The sequence below is a fragment of the Branchiostoma belcheri genome, unplaced genomic scaffold (genome assembly GCF_001625305.1).
Source record: "Branchiostoma belcheri isolate BF01 breed outbred unplaced genomic scaffold, Haploidv18h27 scaffold144, whole genome shotgun sequence".
Classification (NCBI taxonomy): domain Eukaryota; kingdom Metazoa; phylum Chordata; class Leptocardii; order Amphioxiformes; family Branchiostomatidae; genus Branchiostoma; species Branchiostoma belcheri.
The window spans coordinates 44,317-70,195 of NW_017802869.1; the positions used below are offsets into that span (position 1 = coordinate 44,317).

The 25,879-nt window shown below is 44.9% G+C and overlaps 2 protein-coding genes across 2 annotated transcripts; both read left to right on the plus strand.

Moving 5' to 3' along the window:
* Window positions 1-23: 23 nt before the first annotated feature.
* On the plus strand, window positions 24-5,651 carry LOC109464944 (protein arginine N-methyltransferase 6-like). The gene is made up of 11 exons (XM_019762062.1): window positions 24-46; window positions 522-587; window positions 852-961; window positions 1,365-1,513; window positions 2,351-2,419; window positions 2,548-2,618; window positions 2,985-3,067; window positions 3,452-3,561; window positions 4,046-4,161; window positions 5,064-5,174; window positions 5,482-5,651. Exons 1-11 carry the CDS (start codon window positions 24-26, stop codon window positions 5,561-5,563), a joined length of 990 nt encoding a protein of 329 aa, XP_019617621.1. The 3' UTR covers window positions 5,564-5,651.
* Window positions 5,652-11,970: 6,319 nt separating this feature from the next.
* LOC109464978 lies at window positions 11,971-25,265 on the plus strand. Its single transcript, XM_019762097.1, has 21 exons — window positions 11,971-12,540; window positions 12,980-14,085; window positions 14,538-14,693; window positions 15,257-15,338; window positions 15,684-15,904; window positions 16,230-16,286; window positions 16,621-16,831; window positions 17,284-17,461; window positions 17,891-18,045; window positions 18,781-18,911; window positions 19,611-19,802; window positions 20,236-20,411; window positions 21,030-21,353; window positions 21,931-22,052; window positions 22,323-22,449; window positions 23,033-23,127; window positions 23,257-23,350; window positions 23,691-23,755; window positions 24,008-24,076; window positions 24,496-24,594; window positions 25,110-25,265. Exons 1-21 carry the CDS (start codon window positions 11,971-11,973, stop codon window positions 25,263-25,265), a joined length of 4,386 nt encoding a protein of 1,461 aa, XP_019617656.1.
* The last annotated feature ends 614 nt before the right edge of the window (window positions 25,266-25,879 follow it).

The window sequence follows — 25,879 nt, forward strand, 5'->3', positions numbered from 1 at the left end:
TGGGACCAGCCTTTCACAAACCCATGGAGACAACAGAAGACATCAGGCAACTGTTAAAGAAGAATCTTGTACAAACAACTCATTGGATGATTCTTACTTCAGGTAATAGAACATGAATACTATTAGAAGCCATCTTAGCCTGAAAGTTCGTCTGAGTTGGTATACTAGTACTTCATTATGACAAAAGGGCTAAACGTTCAGGCCAACACTGAGTAACTTGGGACTTACCCATCTTCTCCTCTAGCCTGGGTGCCATCCGATTTGTGACCCCGAAAAAAAAATTCGGGGTAGCCGTTACAGATCGGATGGCACCCAGGCTACTTCTCCTCTTCTCTTTTTTTAAACTTTATTGTTGCTTTAGATTTGAAAGTATTTTAAAGCATTACATACTAGTATTCTCAATCATCTGATTCATTGCCCAATCAATGACAAAATGTTAAATACACATTTGTCAGATGGTGTGCTTTGCCTATAATGAATGTTGAAGTGTTCTAACCTTGACTTTACACCCTGTGAACCAGTGCCTATGCAGATATGGAGATTCATGCAGACATGTTGGCGGACTCAGTCAGGACTAATGCTTACAGGTGGGGAATTTATTTGTTTGTCAATGTTGTTTACTAATGCAGCTGATAAAAACCTTTAAGTTTAGAAGATCACTAGGCTTCTCAGTATAGATTCCATACTGAGATACTAGTACCTATAGCCTCCTTTGTAGACTTCTGATGCAGCGGCATTAACCGTCGCTCCCCCCAAAAATTAAGACGAAGTCTGCGAAGGAGGCTAGATACCTACATGTACATCTTCTAAACTTAAAGGTTTTGTATGAAAAAAACTTTTTTCTCCCCCAGACTTGCCATCCTGCGTTGCTGGGAACAGATCCGAGGGAAGGCCGTGGTGGATGTCGGGGCGGGGACTGGCATCCTCAGTCTCTTCTGTGTGCAGGCAGGGGCAAGGAAAGGTGGGTACATGTCAACATGTTTTATAGTTATAACCCAGATTTTTAGGGTAATGAACAGAAGGTTTGAGATATTTTCAAATCATGGTAAAGTACCTAGACATGTATTTGTCAGTAGGTAAGGTAAAGTAGTTAGCATCAACTGATGTGGAGAAACACAATGCATTTTAAGTACTAGTAAGTTATAGTGTAATGTGGCTTCTCTAAAGTTCTCATATCTAGCCAACAACGCTGAGTCACCCCTACTCTTTTTGATTAGTGTGTTGGGTTCTTTTACATGTAGAGGCTTGAGGCTTTGCCTGAAGCTCCCTCATACAAGGGGCTTCCACCCGAAATGACTGCAATCCCTCACAACATGAAAGGAATGCCCACCAATCTTTGCTTAGCTTAATGTTGTATTTCCCAGTGTACGCCATTGAGGCCAGTGCTCTGGCAGAGGAGACGAGGAAGGTGGTGAGAGCCAACGGGATGGAGGGAAGGATTGAAGTGCTGCATGGACGAGCTGAGGAGGTGGAGCTACCGGAGAAAGTGGACGTTATCGTGAGCGAGTGGATGGTAAGGGCTGTTGAAAAAAAAAAAAAAGGTTCCATTCCACTCTGTGCAGAGCATAGGGGTGGTGCCCATCTCCATTTCTGTAGCCCTTGGGCCACACTGCTTTGTGTAAGCTCTACAGCAGGGATGCTAGCCCGCTGGTAGTGCTGTGTGTTTGACCTTCCCACACTCTTTCTCATAGATGTTGGGTGCTAAGCAGAGAAAGCAGAATGTACAATTTTTAGTCTTTGGTATGACCCGGCTGGGGTTTGAACTCACGACCTCCTGGTTTCAAAGCGAGCACTCTTCCCTATTGAGCTATTGCACCGGATTGTTGAAAGGTCCGTACTAAGAATCAGTTGAACAGTCCAATTAGTCTACTTGTGTGGCAGGTGGGGGTTGTTCCACTCCAACATAACAAGGGTGATGGGAGGAAAGCAGCATTTTGGACCTGTTAGCTCTTTGGTACAACACATCAGTGGCAAGGCTATCATACACAAGATTGAGTGCTCAGTTTTTCAGTTTCTTTGCATTCTAGGTTAGAATTTATGTTCTGGGAATTGAGTGGATGGTAAGGATGATGGGAGGAAAGCAGCATTTTGGACTTGCTGTTTTTTGTTACCGGTATGACACATTTCTTGAGGCACTGAATAGTGATGAGGCTTGGCTATTTGTTGCATGGAAGAATGGGCCCAGCCTTCCAACAAATACGATGGCGTAGACACACCCACTGCCTTTACTGGCACAAAAATGCAACGGGACTACTTTTACCTTAGTTTTTACTGTTTATATTTCTTGACATTAAATTTTTATCTGTAACAAAGGAAATGTATTGATGCACAATTATTTTTTTCCTTCCAGGGCTACTCTCTCCTGTATGAGTCAATGCTTCCCTCAGTCATCCATGTACGTGACAAGTGGCTGAAAAAGGTAAAACAGAATATTTCATTATGTATTCTATACCTATACCTGTCAACTAGGTGATCTTATATAGCTAGGTTTATCTGATTGTACATGAACTGTGATCCTGAGTAAGTGTGTTAATGTGTATCCTACAGGGAGGTTTGATGCTACCCTCAGAAGCCAGCCTGTACCTGGCTCCTATAGCTGATGCAGACACTGAAGATAGGTGAGACATTCTGTATAACACCTATAGAGAACAACAGTGGCTTATTGTATTGGTGCTGGGAGTGATCAATTTTGAAAGTTACATTTAATTAAGTTCTGATGTCCTGTAATGCTTGAGGCATAGGATACATGTAACCTTCTTTAAGATTTATCTGCTGGGTTACATATATACCCCACTTTGAAAAACTGTGTGTTTGAGAGATCTGTAGTGCAGCACCCCCAGGTATGCACAGTTTAGATATGTAGGAGTGCAGTATACTGGGGGATGTTGCTTTGGAGATCTCTTAAGACATGTATTGTCAGAGTGGTAGACATACATGTATGTTAGTTAACTACAATGTAGAACACTTGTTCACAATTTCCCCAGGTTGCAGTTTTGGGAGGACATAGGAACTAAGTACCATGTGGACATGTCAGCACTGAAGCCGTACGCACACAGATGTATCACAAGTGAGTAGGACTGGGTTTTACCAATGCTAAAATCTCTTTCTTTCATACTACTGTATAATGTTTGCATAAGTAAAGTCGTCTGTTACTCAAGCATCCGAATATATTTTGAAAACTCTCATGTTTGCCTCGATGGAAAATCATAGTATTTGATATGTACTATTGGTAGATGTGAACAATTCTTTAACTTCTCTTTAACACCTATGTTGACTACACACAGCGGCGAGAAGCAGAATTCCAGTCAGAAGCTCTGAGGAAGGTTTCTGATAGACACCGAAATATATTAGCACTTAGATGAGACAATCTTGGTTGCGTAGAAGAAAACTCCTGTTTCCTTCTCTGACACTTTTTAAAAAAAATTGGGATAATTTTCTTCTGTTTCCCCAGGAAAGGTCCAGGTAAAGCCTGTCCAGATGGAGGACATTCTGGCTAGTCCTGCCAAGGTCATGACCTTTGACCTTACAGAAGTATCGGTGGAAGACCTGTCCTGTGTAAAGGTGAAAACTCTAGCTTTCCTGGCATGCAACCTTTAGCTTTCCTGACATCTTTTATTTCTTTAGTCTCAATCTTTATTTTTCATCTTTTCATCTGTTATGTGTTACCTCGAGTTGTATGTCTGTTGTTTTATCTACATCTTTGTAAGATTTTTTTAATGTATTAATCCTTTATTTCAGGCTCAAAGGCCCCTATCATTGCATATTAAAAGCAAGTTAACAAACATACAAAGCTAAATACATCAATACCAGTGTATATACAATGGGAGTGAAATACAGTGGTGGTTAGATGTATGCAGACTAGTATGTTTATATACCAGACTGCTGTAGAGCTGCCGGTAACTACTGAGTGAGAATATGCAAAGTCATGTCTATAATTTCTATATCATCCCTTAGGCTAGTGGATTAACAACCCACTGTCTGTATGGCTTTAAAAAAACTATGGGACTTACATGTACCTTTAGCTTTTATCTACCTTTCCCCACAGACTGCGTTCAGCTTCAAATGTTACGGCTGGTCACAGATGCAGGGTTTCTCCACCTGGTTTGATGTCGTCTTCCCTTCACCCAAACCGGTGCTGCTGTCAACATCACCATACTCACAGTACGTCTGAAGTGGAAATGTATTGTGTTATCTAGTATGTAGTCTATGTGTATCCAGAACCATACTTTATCCAGAACCATGCTCAGGCACATTTCTGGATAGTCCATGCATATATCCAGAACCATACTTTATCCAGAACCATGCTCAGTATACTAGTATATCCAGAACTGTGCCTTGGGCAAATCCACTTCTTGGATATGCAGGACCTTATGTACAATCCTAACCTTAACCCATTCAGGCACAGAACTAGATAGGCACGGTTCTGGATAGTCTATGCATATCAAGAACTGTGCCTGGGTCAAATCTATGATTTTTTTTGTGTGTGTGTGTAGAGACTATGCAGAACTGTGCCTGATCCTAACCCGCCCACTCAGGCATAGAACTAGATAGGCACGGTGCTGGATATTTATATTCACGGTCACAGGTGTAAAAAAGTTTATTTTTCCCCCCAAGAAAAGTCTACAGCACTGTTCTCAATAAGGGACATGGCTGTGCATGATGTACAAAATGGCTAATAAACTGGTGGACGTACCAACCACTAAGTATCTGATACCAGCCCAGAAAAGAACAAGAAACAGTCATGCCTCCAAATATCAGAGTTATCAACCAAGAAATGAGGTATTCAAAAACTCGTATTTCCCCAGAACTATCGTAGACTGGAACTTGTTGCCACCAAGCACAGTTGGGGCATCATCACTAGAAAGCTTTAAACAACTCCTGCAATCAAATGTGCAAAGATCGATTGAGTGTAACAAGTCGTTCGGTTTGATATAGCTAGCTGCCGCCGCGCCGCGTGCCTGCGAAGCTGGTGTGTTACGCCGAAGGGTGGTTATACCGGCTATACAGATACAGATGGCTAGATGCTCGATGGTTTAATTATTTTCTCTCCAACCCCCATACAGAGAAACCCACTGGATGCAGTCTGTCATGTCCTTAGATGACCCTGTCCAGGTGACACAGGACACAAGAGTCAAAGGGGTCCTTAAAATTACTCCAAATTCAAGAAACAACAGGTTTGTAGTTCTATGAAGTCTCACATATGGATAAAAGGCATTTGTATTCATTTGGGCACTTCACCTATAAAATTTAAACAAAAGGATATACATCCTATTTGTATATCAGGCTCCCATACTTGCTCTAAGGACCACCTGGCCAATGTGACATCTTTTTTGTGGTCCCTTAGATAATTATTCTCACTGACACAAGCATTAAGAAATCCTGTCTATAGTGACCACCTGTCCACATTTTTATCAGTCTCCTTTTATCAGTCTGTTTCTACGCAACTTCATTTTGATCAAACCATATTTTCCTCCCACCCAGGTTCCTGGATATGACATTGAGATACAGTGTGGACAACAGAGAAGAGGTGGAGAGAATTTACCCCATGGATGACTGCAGATAGAAAGAGATTTCTTCTCATTCTTTTGGTCCAGAAAATAACTAAAAAGTTATTTTGTCATATAGTAAGACATTTTGTGACAGAAGAAGAAAATAATCTGTAAGCTTTAAGTCTTGTTAAGTCTTCTATAACAAAACCTCTGTATTTAGCACCAGAAATACATGAATTGTTAACATCTGTGTTGTTGAAAATAAAGAGTTTGTTGTACATGTATATGTACTTCTTGTGACTGCTATATGATGATGTCAGTTGTCCACACAGTTATTATCCATAACCCCTTAGGAAGGCCTGGTGGAGGCTGTAGCTACTGTTTTGCTGAATCCTACCATGCATGGCGCCTTAGGCAGGCCTGGAGGAGGCTACTATTTTTGCTAAATGTCGCTCCATAGCCCTTAAGGAAATCCTGGCCAATAACTAGGTGAGGCTAGCCTATAACTGTTAGGAAGGCCTGGTGGAGGCTATAGCTACTATTTTTACCGAATCCTACTATCAATAACCCCTCAGAAAAGCCTAGCTATTGGAGGCTAACATCCATAACCCCTTAGGAAAGCCTGGCCGGGAGACTACAATCCGTACCCCCTCAGAAAAGCCTGGTGGAGGCTAATATTTTTGCCGAATATTGCTCCATAGCCCCTTAGGAAAGCCTGGCCTATTACTAGGCGAGGCTAGCCTATAACTGCCCCGTGTGTTGAGCACACATGTTGGTCAGAACTGTGTCACACATTGCTACTGGTGCCGCTACACGTGAGCACCATCGGGTCTAGTGTTTACTCTGGGTACATTTGTGGGGCGCTCTGATTAACGATATCAATAAACAACTTATCATCATAACTTACTTTTCCACAACGCCCATCTTCTAACAAAAAAAAGCATACGGTTAACTCGTCCATGAAGTGCCTAACTGTCTCAAAAAGTTAGGAACAGATCATCCGATATCCAACTGGGTCTATAAATGCAAAATAAAAGTTTTAAAACTGTTTTAAAGTATTTTGAAAACAGTTTCAAGAGGTCGATAAGTTACTTCTACGTAGTTTTCTTGGTTTTATAACCACATATTTGACTGCACAGACGAAATATAGTTTCCTGAAACGTCGGCACAGTAAAGTATGTTGCTGTGAAACTAAGAAAACCATGTAAAAGCGACAAAAGTATCGATGCATGATGCAATCTGCGGTCATTGGCCTTGAATGGGAGATCATTAAGAATTCAATTTTAAAACTTGGGGCAAGAAGCAAGAACATTGTATATAGAGACTACTAGTACTCCTTATCCAAGCACAGAAACTGAAATGATATTGACTTTAGTAAGATTTGGTACATGCATTATCCCATGGATAGAACTATTATTCGCAATAAATTGACTTATTTGTCGCGAGTTTGCAACACTACCACATGGGTCATCAACCGACCGGACGAAAACAAAAACGTACCGTTCTGTAAATATAAAAAAAAATGTATCTCATTCTCGATATCGCATACTTCACTTTACTGTACAAGCAGAGGTTTTGGTTTATTTTTGACGTGTTTTAGGCTTTTCTTATCGGAGTTTCTCTTGGGTTGTGTGAAAAAAATTCCAGTGCAAGAGAGAAACCCCGATAAAAAAGCCTAAAAACACGCCAAAATAACCCCAAACCCAAACCTCTGCTTGGAGAGTAACTTCACTTAGAAGGTTGGAGAAAACTGTTTGTTAGATTTCTGTGGTGTCCAACGGTCGGATAATTAGCCTAAGTGATAGATAAGATGATGAGACGTCAAGAAAAAAAGAAGGACCGACGACTCGACTGGTGAAGAGAGACTTTCCTTTCAGGTTAGCCAAAGGATTTTTACCAAAGTTGCGCCTAACGCCTTACCAAACGAGAGCCAAGTTCAGTTTCCTGTCCAGAAATACTGTTACTGACTCACATAAAACCCTTATGACGGTTAGAAAGTGAAACATCCTTCAGCAGTGAAACCCTGTGTGTGGGCTGTGATTTATTATGCAACAGGTAGAAAGAACAACGTCCCCACTTCACGCACGTAGTGCCTTGCCCTGCCTATTACAATCTTGGGGGCGTTACGGAATATTACATTTTTTCTCCAATCTTTCCCCTGTTTTCCTCAATCACCAATCATTAAACCTACAATTTTTATGGTAATCTACGATCTATTAAAGTAGTTTCGGCAGGGTTTGATAAGGAAAAAAAGTTAGTTTGGTGTTATTGTGAAAGTTTGGACGATTTTGACCCACCTGCTCTACCGGTGGAAGTGGAACGTGCCGCAAATTACTACACAAGCACTAAGCGGCGTACTTTGCCCACTTCAGGTGTACATACGGAGCCGCCGACCTGTCTCACGTGGGTACGGCAGACCTAACCTACATCAAACAACGTTCCGAACCACACAGGTGCGACAAGAAGGTGTACCTATGCACTGGGAGCCAAGATGGTGGTCGGGTTACGGCAGGTGAGAGCCTCAGGTACGGCGGCGGTTTTCTACAGGTGAGCCGGAAGTGACTTGCCTCCGTAGCAGGCTTATAGAACTGGGGGTTTGGTGGTCTTCGGCTGTTTTCTGATCAGCCCAGTTCTAAAAACGGGGGTAACTCAACCAGACCGGCTATGTTGTCTATATGCAATCAGAAAATAGAACATAAAAGATCCTGCAGACCCCCCAAACCCCCCAGTTTTTGGCATGCTATGGAGGCTAGGGAGTAACGTTCACCTACGTGTGATCCGGACATGATCTAACTTGTACTTATAGGATTGGGTTTGATCCCTGTCCGATATTTCAGTATTTGTGTGTGCTAGCCACAGCTAGCTATTCTAACGGTGTGTCGCAGTTTTTGTGAAGCACGTCTGAATTTACAGTTGCCATGAAAGTTGCCTTAACAAGACCGAAAAGTTACGTGCTGTAGCAGTAATGTCTCAGATTTAATGATGCGTAAACTACTACATTATACCCTAGTGATTGTGTCGAACAAAACGTTCATATACTAGTCTACAGTTAATTAGTAACAACGTCTGGACAAACGTCACGGGTTGTAGCATGTTTACCGATGTATCAACTTGTTGCCACAATAATTAGTCTGGGAACGTGTATACGTTGTAGCAAGGCATGAACACTGCCATGTTTTGTATCGAACTTGGCGGAAGTCAGGTTGGGTATGTTGTTTACACCTTTGGTAACAGAGAAACCACATTGTTTTCTTTTTGGTTTCTTTGTTTGAATAAAAAGCTTAACCCAGAATTTTACGGATCCCGAGGAAATGGTGACATTGTAGCGATATTTTGTAATTTGAGACGTCTTGCATTTGTCACTGCAATACTCAATATTCATATGATTCATAGACGTGTACTGTTTTATACATGAAATATTTTACCCTGGGTGTTGGTTACCTGACGTGGGTGTGAAAAAGGAATTTCCTTGAGTTTCGATCGTACCAAGCTGTGTCAGGTATTTACAGCCTGAATTACTTCCCCTTTTCTAAAGGTGGTGGCGCAATGTTTACTCGGAACCAAGAGGTCCCGGGTTCGAGTCTTGACATGCCACTAATCTTGTGCCCCTAGAAAAGGCACTTTACACGACTTTCCTCATTTCGCTCAGGTGAAAATGAGTATTGTGTTGTCCCCTGTGTTGGTGGCGGCATTAATATAAGTTGAAAAAACTTGAGTGTGCCGTCACCACGTCTTGTGATTACATGTTGGAATATAAACAATATTTACTCAAAGTTTACGTTTCACTTGTTGCAAGACAGGAAAATAATTACAGTGCAACCAAGTGTGTGGTTACGTCAGCCGGGTCTTTGTTCTTTGACATTCTCCATTATCAGTGAGAGGTCATAGACCCTGGTGTATCCAGATTCCAGAACCGTGGAACCATGGTCAAACACGGTTCTGACACGATTCCTCGCGTATCAAGAACCGTGCCTGGGGAAAATCTACGTTCTTGGATACGCGGAGATTATCCCGAGCCGTGCCTGAGCCTACCTCTAACCCATTCAGACATAGAACTAGACAGGCGCGGTTCTGGATAGCCCTCGCGTATCCAAAACTGTGTTCGGGCAAACCTACGTTCTTGGAGACTATCCAGAACCGTGCTTGATCCTGACTCTAACCCATTCAGACATAGAACTAGATAGACACGGTGCGATAGACCTCAACAATGATTCCCAACGTTCAGGTACATTGTGTATAGCGGTTATACAGTATCATGGAATGTATCGTTGGATTACATGGCACGCCTTTCAGGTAGGTGAGTGAGAGTGAAAAAAATTTTAGGGAGTGGAAAATATCCCACGCTGAGATTTTTCGAGACGTAATCACAGATCGACATTGTTACCTCCGGCACTTTGCTTAATTTCTGTCAATAACCTGTCGGCCTTGACTCACACGCTTTTCTATGTAAGATAGAGGTGGGGCGGAATAAATTAGAACAATCTTGTGACTCTTGTTACTATGAAAGTAAATCTCTGTTCAGAGTTTGACGTCAGTTGCGGTACCGTGGTTGCGGTGCAGTCTATTAAGACAGAAGTCAGTACAAACTTCGTTACTAGCTGCGCAGTTGAGTGAATTCAATGTTGCCCATGGTAAATAGCATAGTTAATATGCGGACATTAAATGCATTACAAGTAGGGCAATCTCAAATATCTCTGACAAAAAAAGTATTTCGAAGTCTGCCTATATGGTTATGACATTATGGTCACAGGTTACGTCAGGTGATATTAAGTACATATTGACTTGCGACAACATATAGGACAATGTCTCAAGAATGCCTAAGCACTAGCTATTCAACCATTGACTATGAAACATTCTCAACGCATGCTATATAGTCTTTGTACTTAAAGGCATATTAGTATCGCAGTATGGTTGTTATTATGTAGCAGTAGATACAATACCTTGTACATTGTGCAATTGTTGCACAACAAAGTTTATCACTATCATCTTACATTGTGTGTTCTCATGACATCTGCTATCAGACTTTGGTCAGTATTTGATCAACCCCCGTGACTTAATTGCTCTCAAAAAACGACCAAACCATTTCCCATTGTTTGTACCCATTCTGCAAATGCAAATTACAAACTCCAAATTCGGTAACGGAGATAAAAGTCGGTGTTCCTTTACTTGGTATCTGATAGCTGTAATATGATATTGTAATTAAATACGTAATTAGATGAGCCGTCTTAAATAACGACAAAACCCCATCGTTTGTACCTATGACGCAAACTGAAAACTCTCGGTGATGAAAATAATATAGTGTCCGTGTTTCCGTGTTTGGAGTCTGATGGATGAAATATGAGACCGTAATTTGATACGTAGTTAAAAAGGGTTAACTCCGGTCAGAGTAGGATCAAAGGTTAGACTGTGGCACAGTTTGCCGACAAGCAAGGGTTAAACTTTCAGACAGCTGCAGGTACGAAAATCAATATTTATCTAACTTGTATCATATGACATTATTTTGGAGCAGACCCCTCTATTCTGAAACACTCTAAAAATAGTGGCATAAACGCTCATGTGTTGGATCTTTTCACAATTTTCACATAACTATGTGTTTATAGAAGATATCGTATGGCATGGCACAAAAGATATCTAACATGTAACTTGTTTGACTTTCTCACGAAAAGCCATGGAGGTGCAATAGAGCATTCAAAGGTCACTGATAAAATAGAATCAAAACAGCACAGGGACGGTATGGATTGGTATTGGCAATTGTGCGATCTTCATTTGTAATATTGCAGCGGGGACACATAGCTCCAGTACGAATCAGAACCAGTCATTTTTCCCTGAAGAAGATGACAGACGGTCACCAAAACGTCGGATGTAAAAACCCATTTCTTATACGGTATTCTATTTTGGTACGAGGTTGCATCAGCCGTCAACAATGATTGTTAAAACGACCTGAAAAAATAATCATAACAACAAGCAAAATCAGCCCCAGCGAACACAAAATCTTTCCTGTGTTTACCCCCTCCGTAATTGATGAGGTTTCAAACCGTCGAGGCCTTCAATTCTTCATCAGTCATCTGAACAAGCTCCGGCGATGTACAATCAATGATGCTCTAAGAATACCCATCTTTGTCCATGGGTATGCATAATCAAGTGTGTGTTTTGTTGTTGACCACATTTTAATCCTCGTTTTTTTTTTTCCTTTTCAGTTGACGAAAGTCCGCCAGTTGCCACTCCATCCGTCCACACTGTCGTAACACAGGATGACAAAGCCAGGTTTGAGAGGACTTAACACGAACGTAAATCATTTCTAGCGAAATGTTCTGCACCATCATGGCCGCCCGAGCAGGCAACAGCGCTAGCGACAGTGTACACCAACTTAGAACTCATCCAGAAGGCTTAAACCAAGGATTGTGAAATTGTAAATAACAAAGTGTACTCTCTTGCCAATTTGTGACTATCTTGTTGCCAACAAAAGTTCTGCCTGTAGACTATGGCCGCCCCACCAGCCAACGCCAACCCCAGCGCTGCAGCCCGGGCCCGGTCCTACTCCGACTTGGAGATCACCCTAACCGTGAGCGGGGCCCCGCCCGAGGCCCGGCCGGCGTCCGCCGAGGGAGACGGGGAGGACGCCGAGGAGGAGGTCTTGACCTCCCGGTACCCCGTCTGGGCTCACGTCTTAAAGATCCTGTTCTCCTTCTTCACCTTCTTGACCGTCCTCGCGTGCGTCTGTGCCAGTAAGACGGCACTGGTGATACTTCTACAGGGAAGCACGAACACTGGTCCACAGGAAAGCACGAACACTGGTCCACAGGAAAGTCGCGCTCTCAAAGAACAGACTGTTGTTGCAGTAGTGAAAGATGCCGGAGCTGGCTCCACGGAAACCATGGTAACGGGTACCATGGTAACGCAGAGGCGTGAGCTGGACAGCGCCCGGGCGGTGATGGTGGGACTGCTGCTGGTGGTTCCGCAGATGTTCACGGTACTCAGGTGTGTTACCTGTAGCTCCTTCGGGAAGAAGACCAACACTTATCCGTGGCCGACTTGGCGGGCTCTTATACTGGTGAGTCTGTCTACTGCTAATCTCCAAGCGGATCCTAGGGTGGCAAAGTGGCCAGGCAGTATACATTGTGTGCCGTAGCGGACTCTCTCTGGCGAACGGATACTGCCTGGCCAATTTGGTACTGTCTTTCGCCACCCTAGGATCTGCTTGGAGATTAGGCTACTGCCACTATAACATGTACATTTATCGTATCCAGAACCGTGCCTATCTAGTTCTATGCCTGAGTCGGAAAGGGTTAGGATCAGGCACGGTTCTGGATAGCATCCAAAAACGCATATCTATCCAAGGCACGGTTCTGGATACGCATGGACTATACAAAACCGTGCCTAAGGATATTGTTCTGGATGAAGCACGCTTCTGTATACACATACATACACAAGTGTAGGGTAATGAAAGAAATTTAAAAACAGAAAGTAATAGCTATATTCTGTATTCCCAGGGTCTTGTGTGCAGTGTAGTGGAGGTCGGGTGCCTCACAGTGTTCTGTTTTGACCTGGCGCCTGTCCTGGACCCTCCCGTGCTAGTCCTGCTCATGTCGGGAACGGTCGGCGCGCAGTTGTTCGAAGACGCCGTCAAGAGCGTCAGGACTAGACACCACAACTTCCCGAACGACTTCAACCTCACGAGGAAGATCGAGAAATTCCTCAAGTTCTTGTCGGGATTCGCCAACGTTGCCGCTCTGTGTGCAATCGCCGTGCTTGTAAAAGAAAACGACTTAGACGTATCCCAACGGATCAGTTTGCCTTGTATAATCCTCCTCCTGTCGTGTACGTGGAGTAAGTTCGCCCAGAAACAGATGTCCAAGCCTCACCTGGTCAGAACGTTACCGTACGAGGAACACCTGTACAGTGCCAGGTTCAAAGCCACCTTGTTGTCGAGCTTCTTCAAAGTCGTGTTGACTCCTCTCGCGATCGTCGTCTACAACTACGTCGCGTATCCTAGTAGTAACCGAGGATTCGAGATATACTCCGAGGGTTTTGCACAGATGGGGAGCAGTCCTTTGCTAGCGCCGTTTCTTGTCCAGTTGTTCAGCAGTTTTTTAGGTTACCTTGCCGCCTGGTTAGCGTGTTCTGCGTGCATTCAGTTTGTCGGGTTTGTAATTCCGCTGTTCCTGTGTACTCCAACGGCGGTCGTGCTGACACTGACCGTCTGCAAATACCCACTCTTGAACTTAAACCTATTCCCCTGTTACGACATTTCGACGGAACAACAAGTAATCTTGCTAGGAACGTGCGCGTTACTCTGGGCAACGCAAGCCACGTATTTGATATTCGTAGTGAGAAAAGCCCCCACCAGAACGCTTTCCAAGGAAGAGACGCTCTTCTACCGCCCGTTCTACAACGGAATCTTCCTGGAGCAAAACTTGCTGCTAAACCGGAGAAAAGAGTGGCCGAGTAACGAAAGAGAAGAAGAGGATCCCTCACACGCTGTGAAGCATGGCGGACGTGTGTACGTGTGTACTACCATGTACCGGGAGTCGGAACAGGAGATGAGTCAGCTTCTACACAGCATCTACCGACTGTCCAGGGTCTACAGCACGTCCAAGTAAGCACAGGTTTTCTCTCGTTTTATGAAATTGAAATTTGCAAGACTGAGCTTTTAAATCATCGCTGTATTTAGTTCCAACCCAGAATTGCACATTCAATCCTATGCGATAAATGCCTACCTGATGATTGAAATTTTCTGCAGCTGCTGAAATCAACAACTTGCATGACTGTTTTTGATGATTCATGGCTATCTTTGCACCTGCATCTACAATAGTATATTAGTAATCTGGTTCACAGTTTGACATGAGCACTTTTCTCACTCCACCCAGGTCACACAACCCATTGCCCGAGTCTATTGGGCTTATCTTAATTTACCTTTACCTTTTTTACACCGTTTGCTCTCCCATGTTCAGATGGCGTTACGAGAGCCACATCTTTCTGAACGGAGGAGTGCAGGGCCTTGTGGTGAACGAGTTTTTTTATTTGCTTGTTTGTTTGTTTGTTGTCCAGATGGCGGTACGAGAGCCACATTTTCCTGGACGGCGGAGTTCGCGGCCTGGTTCTTAACGAGTTCGCGCTGCTGCTTGTGTCATTGTTGGACGAGAAGTTGGACATCACACCGGCGGACGCCAGGAAGATGGAGACACCGTACGGGGTGCAGCTATGGTAAGGGCATGTTTACAAAGTCGTAAGATTATCTTACGAAGGTCGTGCGACGGTATTGTTTTTTGTGCGGGTTAGTTCTTAACGAGTTCGCGCTGCTGCTGGTCTCCCTGCTGGATGAGAAGTTGGACATCACGCCCGCCGACGCCAGGAAAATGGAGACTCCATACGGGTGCAGCTATGGTAAGATCCCATTTGCTTTATCCAGAACCATGCCTGGGGAAAATTTACGTCCTTGGGATAGTCACATACTTGGGATAGTCTTTTGCCAAATTCAGCTGTCTTCTTGCGGAAAAGGTTCACAGGTAAACATGTGGAAGACGTACAGGGAAGATGGAGACTTCGTAAGTATTCCCTCTTCATCCTCTGTAGTGTAGTCCAATCTAACCCAGGTAGCTAGACCATCGCAGGCTCCCATGCATGCCTACATTAGGTAAGGTGAGGTCCATTAGCGCACGCTAATTATGCCTGGACAGCACCACGGCATACCATACATGGTAAGAGATAATCTTGTTCTTGATGTCAATATATTTCTTTGCTTCTAAAAAGCTCTTATCCTCCTCCAGGTGGAAGCTGCCGGGCGGAATGCCCTTCTACATCCACATGAAAGATCCCGAGAAGGTGAAGCAGAAGAAAAGATGGAGCCAGGTAAGATGCATCTTTAATTACTAACTTATGCCTAGTGCAAGTCTTCTGCCACAAGAACCACATCAGCTGCCCGTCTTAGAAGCTCTTGTCTTGCATAGCTTCCCCATATTATCAGCATGTAGACCAGTTTTTGTTTTCAGCAAGTCCACATGAGCGAGGGGCTGTCTTCTAGGCCTCCTTTGCAGACCACAGCACTAAGTTGGACGCTAAGTTTGCTGTTTGTTTCTGGCTAACTGGCGGTGCTGTGCTTCGCAGTTTTGGCAGCCAACTGTCGCTGAACCAATCACTTTCATTGCCTGAGAGTTGTTGCTTAACTCTGTTCCATCCTTTTCCCACCGTCTGCAGGTGATGTACCTGTCCTATATCCTGGACCTCCGCCAGAGAGAGTTGCTGCAAGCCGCGCCCGCCCAGCAGCGCGCCGCCGACTCCCCGTCCTTCATGTCCGCGTCCGGTGGCGAGGACTCGGAGATCGACAACGAGCTGGTGACCGAGAGTTCGGACGCGCCTCTGGGGGACGAGGGCTTCCACGACTCCAACGAGTACAGAACAACTTCCTCGGAGTCAAGGTAGGTTTCCTTTAATCAGTAATTATGTTGCTGTGTCCAGAACCGTGCTCAATCCAGAGCCGTCTGCTCAGATCAGGCACGGTGCTGGGTAGTCCACACCACGCATATCCAGAACCGTGCTTTATCAAGACCCACGCTTATGCACTGATCTGAGTAGTCTAGTCGACCAGTATCTAGAACCTTCGGGGGAACTTACGTCGTTGGATACGCGGAGACTATCCAGAACATTGCCTGATCCTGACCCTAACCCATTCAGGCATAGTTCTGGCAGTCTATCATAGATTCATCGTGAGCTTAACTTGTTCCCCATTGCTTTTTTTTACAGGTACATGAGCGCCGAGGCCTACTTCAATCCCGCGGAAGGTACCCTTGTAGGTTCAAGGTAGGTTTCGTTTGATCAATAGCACTGTTATTTGTATCCAAAACCGTACGTTATTCCAGGCATGACTCTAGATAGTTGATGTCAGTCGCTTAGTGTCGTACGATCTTAGGAAATTCTGAGGACAGTCATGCACATGTTCCAAAAAATGCAGCTACCTTGCTCCGGAAAAGGCTTGTCAAACACACCAAAAAGGCGTGTCAAACACTTAGAGGTGGTTTGTGTCGGTGTCACAGTGTGCTTGAAAGGTCTACGACATCAAAATAGTACACTGACGGTTTACGACGAATGCGATCTCTCCATAAATTTGTTTCCCCTTGCCCGTTTTTCTTTGTAGATACACAAGCGCCACGCCCTACTTCAGCCCCGAAGAGGATAACGACGGCAGCACGACTCCAGACACCCGGACAGACGACGAGTACTTCACCGTGGCGGAGGGCGAGTCCAGTTGGGAGGACAGGCGGGGATCCGACACCGACTCTCTGCCGCCGCGGTACGACGGACAACCCTACCGCCGGCTGCCGGTTCCGCCGCATCATATAGACCAGGTGAGTCTACCTAAACCTACAGCTTGAACTGGGGGCTGGCCTAGCATCCTGTGCGGGCCTCCAAGCGGGGACGCGGGTCCGACACCGACTCACTGCCGCCGCGGTACAGGGAGGGCCAAGCCTACCGCCGGCTGCCGGTGCTGCCGCACCACATCGACCAAGTAAAGCCCCATTCACACATTCAGAACCTTCCCCCACCGCCAACCAACCAAAGGTTGGCTGAAATGCGGGAGCTGTCTGGCCACGCCAGTCCTTCTATTTGATATAATCTGGGTTAAATTTGAGTCAAATTTGATCCACTCCCTAACACCAGCCAACCACCGGCTATGTGTGGCGGGGTCGTAATTTTGAGCGCGGTTTTACTCACATTCGTCGTACATTCGCAAAGAAAAAGTATTCTTGTGTTGGACTTCCGAGTGACCAAAAGCGCGTTTCTCCCTGCCGTATTCCAGCTTGATGACGAGACCTTCGTGCTGACGACTGACGCGGACGTGCAGTTCACGCCGGAGTCGGTGGCGGCGCTGCTAGACCTGGCCAGCCGGGACCGGACCGTGGGGGCCGTCAGCGGCAGGACGCACCCCAGCGGCACCGGACCCGTCGTCTGGTACCAGATATTTGACTATGCCATCGGTGAGTCTACCAAGACCTACACCATTGTCTATTTTACATAGGTCAGTTTGAGCGATACTGATATTTGGAACTTGAAACCGGATGATCGGGAAAATCGTAAGAGGAAAATGTGCTAGCAAACTGACTTTCAAAAACGGTGTGTACTACATGTACCTCCATGAAAATGGAAGTATATGTTCTATGTCTGTGTTTCTGCAAAACTGTGTGTGGTCAGTATGTATACCTTCAGCAAGACAGTATGAATTGTGATGATGCGGGTATGTATTGGGAAGATCGAGGTCCAGGTCAAGTATATGTGGGCCTCCTGGGCCATGGGGGCTTTGTCTGTTGGATTTTGAGAGATGGCTGAATTTTGCATAACACGTACAACTATTCAATTATTTCCCATGGTTTGCTAATATACGATGATTGTGCCATTACTTTCCCCAGGCCATTGGTTCCAGAAGGTAGCGGAGCATGTCTATGGGTCTGTACTCTGCTGCCCGGGGTGTTTCAGCGTGTTCCGCGCACGCGCACTGCGGCAGGTCCTACCAGAGTACGCCTCCATGGTGTCGGAAGGGAAACCCAGCCAGTTTCTCACTAAGGTGAGAATTTTTCCATTGCTTTTTTTAAAAAAGATACAGTATCTGCTTCGAATTTGTAGACCACAAGGTCCTGGGTTTGTCCTTGGTGCTGAACCGGACATCCACACGTGCACAGAATTGTTCAATGGGCTCAAGTCTCTGATTTCGTGTTATTCCCGGGAAGTTTGAAGTGTCAAATTTCGTGTTGAAAGTGTCAGATTTCGTGTTGAAAGTGTTAGATTTCGTGTTGAAAGTGTCAGATTTCGTGTTTTCCAGGACATGGGCGAGGACCGTTGGCTGTCAATCCTGCTGGTTGAGAACCGTTCTTCCTGGAAGTTTAAAGTGTCAGATTTCGTGTTTTCCAGGACAAGGGAGAGGGTTAGGATTATTCCTGGAAATATGAAGTGTCAGGTTTCGTGTTTTCCAGGACATGGGAGAGGACCGTTGGCTGTCCATCCTGCTTGTTGAGAAGGGTTAGGGTTCTTCCTAGAAGTTTGACGTCTCAGGTTTCATGTTTTCCAGGACATGGGGAAGGGTTAGGGGTCTTCCTGGAAGTTTGAAGTATCAGATTTCGTGTTGAACTGGCAAATTTCGTTTTTTTTTTCAAGGACATGGGTGAGGACCGGTGGCTTGTGAAGTGAATGGTTAGGGTTCGTCCTGGAAGTTTGAAGTGTCAAATTTCGTGTTGAAAGTGTCAGATTTCGTGTTGAAAGTGTCAGATTTCGTGTTGAAAGTGTCAGATTTCGTGTTTTCCAGGACATGGGTGAGGACCGTTGGCTGTCCACGCTGCTTGTGGAGAAGGGCTGGCGGCTGGAGTACGGCGCCGTGGCCGAGTGTAAGACGTTCTGCCCGGACACGCTGGAGGAGTTCTTCAAGCAGCGCAGACGGTAAGGAGAACTTTGGGCTTAGGGTATATAATTTTCTTCTTACACAACCAGTAAGTTCTCACCTGCTTTGGCGATAAATAGCGGCGAGTTGCAGAACTCCAGTCAGAAGCTCTGAGGAAGGTGTCTGATAGACATCGAAACGTAAGCAGGTGAGAACCTTCACTGGTTGTGTAAGAAGAAAATTATATACCCTAAGTATCTTCCAACTTGATGAAAGCATTTACAGAACTTTGGACTGTTTTCACTTTTGAGATGGAAGTATTGTTTGGGGCGAAAGTAATTTATGCTATGTTTGCATGTCTGGGATCCTAAGAAGACTTTTTTAACTTTGACATTACTCAGCACCTGCTGCACCTCCTGAAGTACACGCGGAAGTATTGTTTTGAGTGGCCCTAAATTAGGGTGGGTTTGTATTCCTAAGAGACTACTACTAGTCTATTAACTTTTGGTTCTACACAGCTGGATCCCATCCACCATGGCCAACCTGCTACTCCTCCTGAAGTACACGGGGCAGAAGTATTGTTTTGGGTGTCCCTAATACGTGCTAAGTTTGTATGTTTGGATTCCTACTGTACAGCTTGTTCCCATCGTCCCTGAAGAACCTGCGGCCCCTGCTGAAGTACACGCAGAAGTATTGTTTTGAGTGGCCCTTGTTTATGCTTGTATCTAAGTTTGTATGTTTGGATTCCTACGCCACAGCTGGATCCCGTCTACCCTGGCGAATCTACTCCTCCTGCTGAAGTACACCCGTAAGATCGCGAGGAACAATGACAGCTTCTCGCTGTTCTACGCGCTGTACGTCAGCCTGCTCCTCCTCTCGTCTCTCATCGCCCCGGCAACGGTGCTCTTCATCATCGCGGGCGGGCTGCAGTACTCCATCAACCTCGAGAGGTACGCAGAGTTGTCCTTTTCTTTTAGCCTCCACCAGGCCTTGCTTTTCCACATGTTCCACATCTACGTGCCATTACTTTTGTTATACCAGGTCACAACCCTGTCAATCAATGAAAACCCAATCTCCTCCCACTCACTTTCAACCCTTCGTATTGAGGACGAGATACACGGTCTATACTAACTAGTGCTTTGTTTATTCTTACTCAAACACATATGTATATGGTGACCAGCCACTCCAACTTTGTCCTGCCACTTGCTACATAATGTAACCCAACACCATCAGAGGGTGTCTGCTACAACACCAAGTTACCATGGTTACATACGTCTGGTCTAGGTCATTGACCTTATTTATTTGGAGAAGAAGAAACAGTATATATTTTCTTTCTACGAAGGTATACATATCAATAATTATTCCTTTCCGTTGTCCTGCCAGCTACCAGACTTTGCTGCTGATGTCCGCGATCGTGTTGATCTACATGCTGATCTGCGTCTGGGGTTCCGGGAAAACTCAGCTGCTGGCCTCCAAGGTCATGACCTTCTTCTTCGCGGTCGTGATGATCGGCGTGGCGACCGGCCTGGCCATATCCGTGGTGGAGGACTTCGAACCAGGTAAGGCCTTTCGGGCCCTGTTGTATCCAGAACCGTGCCTACCTTCAATGTAGTTCTGTACCTGAATGTGTTAGGGTTAGGGTCAGGCACAGTTCTGGATATAGTCCCCTTGTATCCAAGAATGTAAACTTATATGTATATATGCTAAGGGCCTGGCCATATCCGTGGTGGAGGACTTTCAGCCAGGTAAGGCCTGTTGTCTCAAGGACCGCGCCTGTCTAGTCCTTCAATCTGATTCTGGATAGTCGATTTGCCCCAGACACGGTTCTGGAAGTGTGGGCTATCCAGAACCGTGCTTGAGCATTGTTCTGGATAAAGCACAGTTCTGGATTCAGCATTCAAGTCACTAAAGCACATTCAGGACCTTCCTACGACTTGCTTGGGACCATTTCCCGACCAAAGTCGGAGCAGGGTTGGGAGTAGCTTGGAAGTCATCTTATTGTAGCCAAAGTTTACTTCTCTGATCGCATCGGAAATATGACTTTTCCAATGATTTTTCAACATTTGTAGTCGGTTTACCTGGTCATCTTTTAAAGACATACTACATACATTTCCATTACTTATTTAGATACCTTCACGGCCATTAACTCATTGTGTTGCACTGTTCTATCGTTTTAGAGCCAACGAGTCCGACTCCTCCAACCATTGCACCTGTACCAACGCCGAAGCCGACCACAGAGGACCTACTTTCTTTCCTCCTATCGGGCTCAGTCCAACAGCCCACAGTGCCAAATCACCTCCAGGTCCAGCAGATCACTACGCCTGGTGACATCACAGCGACCTCTAGCGACCTCCTGGGAGCTTTTGTCGACCAACAGTTCCAGCAGTTCTCTGCTATGTCTAATGGCACTTCCACTGACTTTCTGCCGGCAAGCGTGTCCACGCTGTACTTGGGTGTGCTGGCCGCGCTGCACTTGGTAGCTGCAATACTACACCCAACAGGTAGGTGACATGTCTCTTTCAGTCAGCTTTTAAAACGTGTTGAGACCCTATTTCTTACTTATAGATTCTTACGTCCGAGACGGAAGTATTGGCTTGGGAGGCACTAGTTTATAAATAATGAGTTTGTATGTCGTGAGCATTGGAAGTGAGTGGGTGGAGATTGGATTTCAGTTGATTGACAGGGTTGTCACCCGACAAGCCCCGGGTGGTAGGTCGCCAGGAATGTGTACTTTGCAATCAAGGTATGAAACATAAGCCATGATGTTCGACGTCATGATGTTATCTATCTGAGTAATGATCCTTTCTGCGATGTAATTTAGCTCTGGGTTTTCCCCCATGACCACACAAAACAGTTACCGGTACATTCAAGAATACCAAAACACTTCCAGAAAGTCTGAAATACCAGATTTCTACTTGAAATTGTATTTCTTCCCCAGAGTTCCTGTGCATCATCCCAGGCCTGCTGTACGTGTTGTGTTGAACGTGGTCTTGAGGGATTTGGGTCAACTCATTAATGGAACGAATGTTTAAGATGTGAACATAAGATGAAGCTGTGAAAAATGTTTCCCATCCACAGAGTTCCTGTGCATCATCCCAGGCCTGCTGTACGTGTTGTGTCTGCCCTCCGCTTACCTCGTCCTCTTCATCTACTCCATCTGCAACCTGAACGACCGGTCCTGGGGAACCAGGGAGTCAGCGGTAAGGACAGGATGTGTTTCTTGTCAAACAGTATAGAATTTCTATCACTTAAAATAAGTATAACTATCTCACAATCCTTTTGATGGATTTTGAAAAAAAGTTTTGGTATGTCACTGAGATTTCGTAGAAACATGGTCCACACCATTGTCACTGGTGGTGTCTATTGAGTCCCTTTGTACACACACACGCAGACACACCTGTCCTCAAACTCATTAACCTAGTAATATAATACACTCTTGAGTCTTGACATATTTCTTGCTGACTTTTCAGTTGTCCGAGAGAGGTTCTGCCTGGTCCATGGAGAAGATAATAGCAGGAATCGGGAACTTCTTCAAACGGTGCGGCAAACAGTGCTGCGACGTGGACTACTCCGAGGAGACCCGGCCTATTCTATCTGGTAGGACTCTGCCGCTAGTATTGCCATCCTCTGTAGCAAACTGCTGGCTCGCTACTCAGTCTGAGTAACCAATGAAAGTAGGGATCTGGTGGTAACTAGCACTCTGTCCCCTTCTTTTGTCCTCCTCAACTGAGGTGAAGCATGATGCTTTTTCGAGTAGCTAATAGACTGCAATGCGGATTTGCTACTGCTTTAAAAATGTGCATTTAGCTATGGCATGGACTTCTCTGAGGAGACTCGGCCTATTCTATCAGGTAGGACTCTACCGCTGGCATAGCCTGGGTGCCATCCTCTGTAGTTACTGCTGGGTCCCTACTGTCAGTAGCCTGAGTGACAGTAGGGAGCTGGTGGTAACCAATGGCACCAAGGCTTAAACCGGTTTGTCTTTTGACATCCTCAACTGCGGTGAAGCGTGATGCTTTTTCGAGTTAGCTACTAAAGTGCAATGGGGCTTCACTACGGCTCAGGTACTTAACAAGCCCACCAGGTTACCCAGTATTCTTCTTAACAAGTGTGTTGGGTTCTGGACTGTTTTCAGCAAACACTCATCGTGAATTGCTATCATAAAGACATATATTTTCAGACTCTCCAAGTTCATCGTACTCGAGTTCTGGCGATCCTAACTCTAACCAGAGGCCCAGGGGTAACTCGGCTGCAAACCGTACTTCATCCTTCCTGGTATGTTTCAAGGATATAGATATATCTTATAAACTTAATGCAAAGTTCTTGTTTTATTCATTACACGACTGTCCAACCTGCCTAAGAAGTGCTTGTTAGGACTAAAGGCTGTCTTTCTTGTATATTCAGCAGGACAGAGCACAGAGCACCCGATCAGAGACCTCCACAGGTCAGGACCAGGACCTGGATAACGAAGTTAACACCATGTACAGCGACATAGACAGTAAGTCACCTCAAGTTCATGTTTACGTCCAAAGTGTACGTTTGCGACAAGAACGGACGTAAGAGCCATAATATCTAGTATCTTTCACCCTAAAATCATGACCGTAGCATGTCCAGAACGTAAGATATCAAAACCCGACATTCTGCTGCAGTACTGTGGAAAGCTGCCAGGGGGCCGAAAATCTATGCAGGCGATGAAGCAATCAACCAACCAGTGGTCGAACCTCAGCATTTGGCTGGCAGAGAATATACTGTACAACAGTTGACAGAGGAACTACAAATGACTGTAACTGTATGTTGTCTTTACCAATAAACCATTTCTCACTTTATGACTACCACAGGAACAGGAGGGGAGGACACCTTCAGACGAAAGGCTATTCCCTGGCTGAAGGACATTGGGATGAAGGTAAAGCTAATGATCTACACTACATAGATTGCATGAATATCCATGATAGATTGTCTAGATGCAATATCTCCAATTTTTATGATTATCACAGTATGTAGCGACAAAAGAAAACGGCCATATATAAAAAGCCAACGATCATTCCCCCACAACCTCTGCTTGGAGAGTAAGTATGAATGGGTTACCCGTCCCATTTTGAGTGATGATTGTGTTATTTACACAGTAATAACCCTGTTATTTTCTTTCCCCCCTCAGCGCTATGAGAAGGAGTTTCTAGACAATGGCTATGAGGACACCAGTTTTATATGCACCATAAAGGAAGAGGTAAGTTGTGGTCAAACTACATTGTGTATCGTAGTTCAGTTACGCCAAAAATAGACCTTCTCCTTAACCTTCTACGTACTAGCCCCATACATACACAACACCTACGTCTTAGTTTCATCACACAATATCAATAGGGACTTACCTTAGAATAGACGAGGGCCCAGGCAGTGACATACTCTACAGGTTTGGGCATCTTCAGTAAGCTGACACCTGTTTTAGAGTCTGATTTGGTCATTAACATATCTATGAGTGTCAGAGGCAAGAGATGGAGCAAACCAATATGTCAGAGGGGAGGATGCAAGAGGCCATGAGCTATAAGCTACATTCCTAGTTCCAACTGTGATATACCGCATGATTCAGAGACAAAGGTTTAAGGTGAGGTCTGTATAATAATTCAGCCCTCATTTCTCTAACTACAGGACCTTCGGTACATGGGGATCCGGATGCGTGGTCACGTGTTGAAGCTGACGAGAGCGATAAGCCAGTTACCGGAGCCCATCCTACCTACTGGGAGACAAGTAAGCAACAAAAGTTACTTTACTTCTGGGACCGAAGTATTGTTTTGGGTGGCACTAATTTAGGGTAGGTTTGTATGTTTGTATGTTTGGGTTCCAAAGTGAGTGGGTTCCAAAGCGATATTGGGTTTTACTTGATTGACAGGGTTTTGACCCGGTACACCCTGGGTTCGAGGATGTGGTCAGAATACTCATTAGATAGACAATAGTGTAATAGCAGAAGAAGTTTCATCATACAATCATGAGTAATATAATGCAATATATGATGCAATTCGTTATCACAAACTACATCTACTTCCCGGAAGTTCAAACTCTCTGATTTCTTGTTTCGTTTCGTAGTTGGGTATTGACACGTGGCTGCATGACCTGGGCCTGGGCGAGTACTATTTGTACTTAGCCATTAGATTTAATTCAATGAGGTATTTCCACCTGATCATATATTACAATCATACAGTTCCAATATATTCACAAAACCCAAGACACTTCCTGAAAGTCTGCCATCTTGTTTTGTTTTGCAGCTGGGTATCGACACATGGCTTCGAGACCTTGGTCTTGGCCAGTACTACTTCCGGTTCCTGGAGGGTGGGTACAGCGGGGTGCATGGCATGGAGCATCTCAGGGGGATGACTGCTCAGGATCTGGTGGAGATAGGAGTCACCAAGAGAGGCAAGTAGCCCTAGCCCTAGCCCTAGCCGTAGTCGTAGCCGTAGCCCTAGCCCTAGCCCTAGCCCTAGCCCTAGCCCTAGCCCTAGCCCTAGCCCTAGCCCTAGCCCTAGCCCTAGAAGATAGGCGTCACCAACAAAGGTAAGTATATATTCACTGTCTGTGGGAAAGTTTGCTACTAATATCATAATGATTGCTGTGTTCTGTCTTGGATAAAAAAAATTAAACATACATTACATTGTCCTGTTCATTATCTTTCAGGACACATCACCAAGATACTGCTCGCCATACAGATGCTGAGCTGCTCAAACGACCGAGGTAAGACTTAAACTAAAAATCGACGCCTCTATCATTGATGGACTAGTACTGTTCATCAACTTTGTCTTGAAGACTGAATTTTGTCTTGAGGCTGAAAAGAACATAAACTATTAAATAAAGAAAGGCATGTCGTCAGTAAGGACTCTGAAATTGAACTCCCAAAATAACATCCTCTTCAAATAACACTGCGCGAACACTACATCTAAGCTGCAAGCAATATTATCTAGTGATGGTGCCCCTACGGTGAGTTCCACTCAAAAGGTTGCTCTTGGAAAAAGTGAATTTGTGAAAACGGTTCTCAAACCTT

What these genes read in the sequence shown, in the direction of transcription:
- LOC109464944 (XM_019762062.1), top strand. Translation starts at nt 24, where the DNA reads ATGGAGACAACAGAAGACATCAG. An exon ending in CGCACACAGATGTATCACAA is followed by an intron (nt 3,068 to 3,451) that starts GTGAGTAGGACT and finishes CTGTTTCCCCAG; the next exon opens with GAAAGGTCCAGGTAAAGCCT. An exon ending in CCAAATTCAAGAAACAACAG is followed by an intron (nt 5,175 to 5,481) that starts GTTTGTAGTTCT and finishes CCTCCCACCCAG; the next exon opens with GTTCCTGGATATGACATTGA.
- LOC109464978 (XM_019762097.1), top strand. Translation starts at nt 11,971, where the DNA reads ATGGCCGCCCCACCAGCCAACGCCAACCCCAGCGCTGCAGCCCGGGCC. An exon ending in CATGTACAGCGACATAGACA is followed by an intron (nt 23,351 to 23,690) that starts GTAAGTCACCTC and finishes TGACTACCACAG; the next exon opens with GAACAGGAGGGGAGGACACC. An exon ending in TCCTACCTACTGGGAGACAA is followed by an intron (nt 24,595 to 25,109) that starts GTAAGCAACAAA and finishes TTTGTTTTGCAG; the next exon opens with CTGGGTATCGACACATGGCT.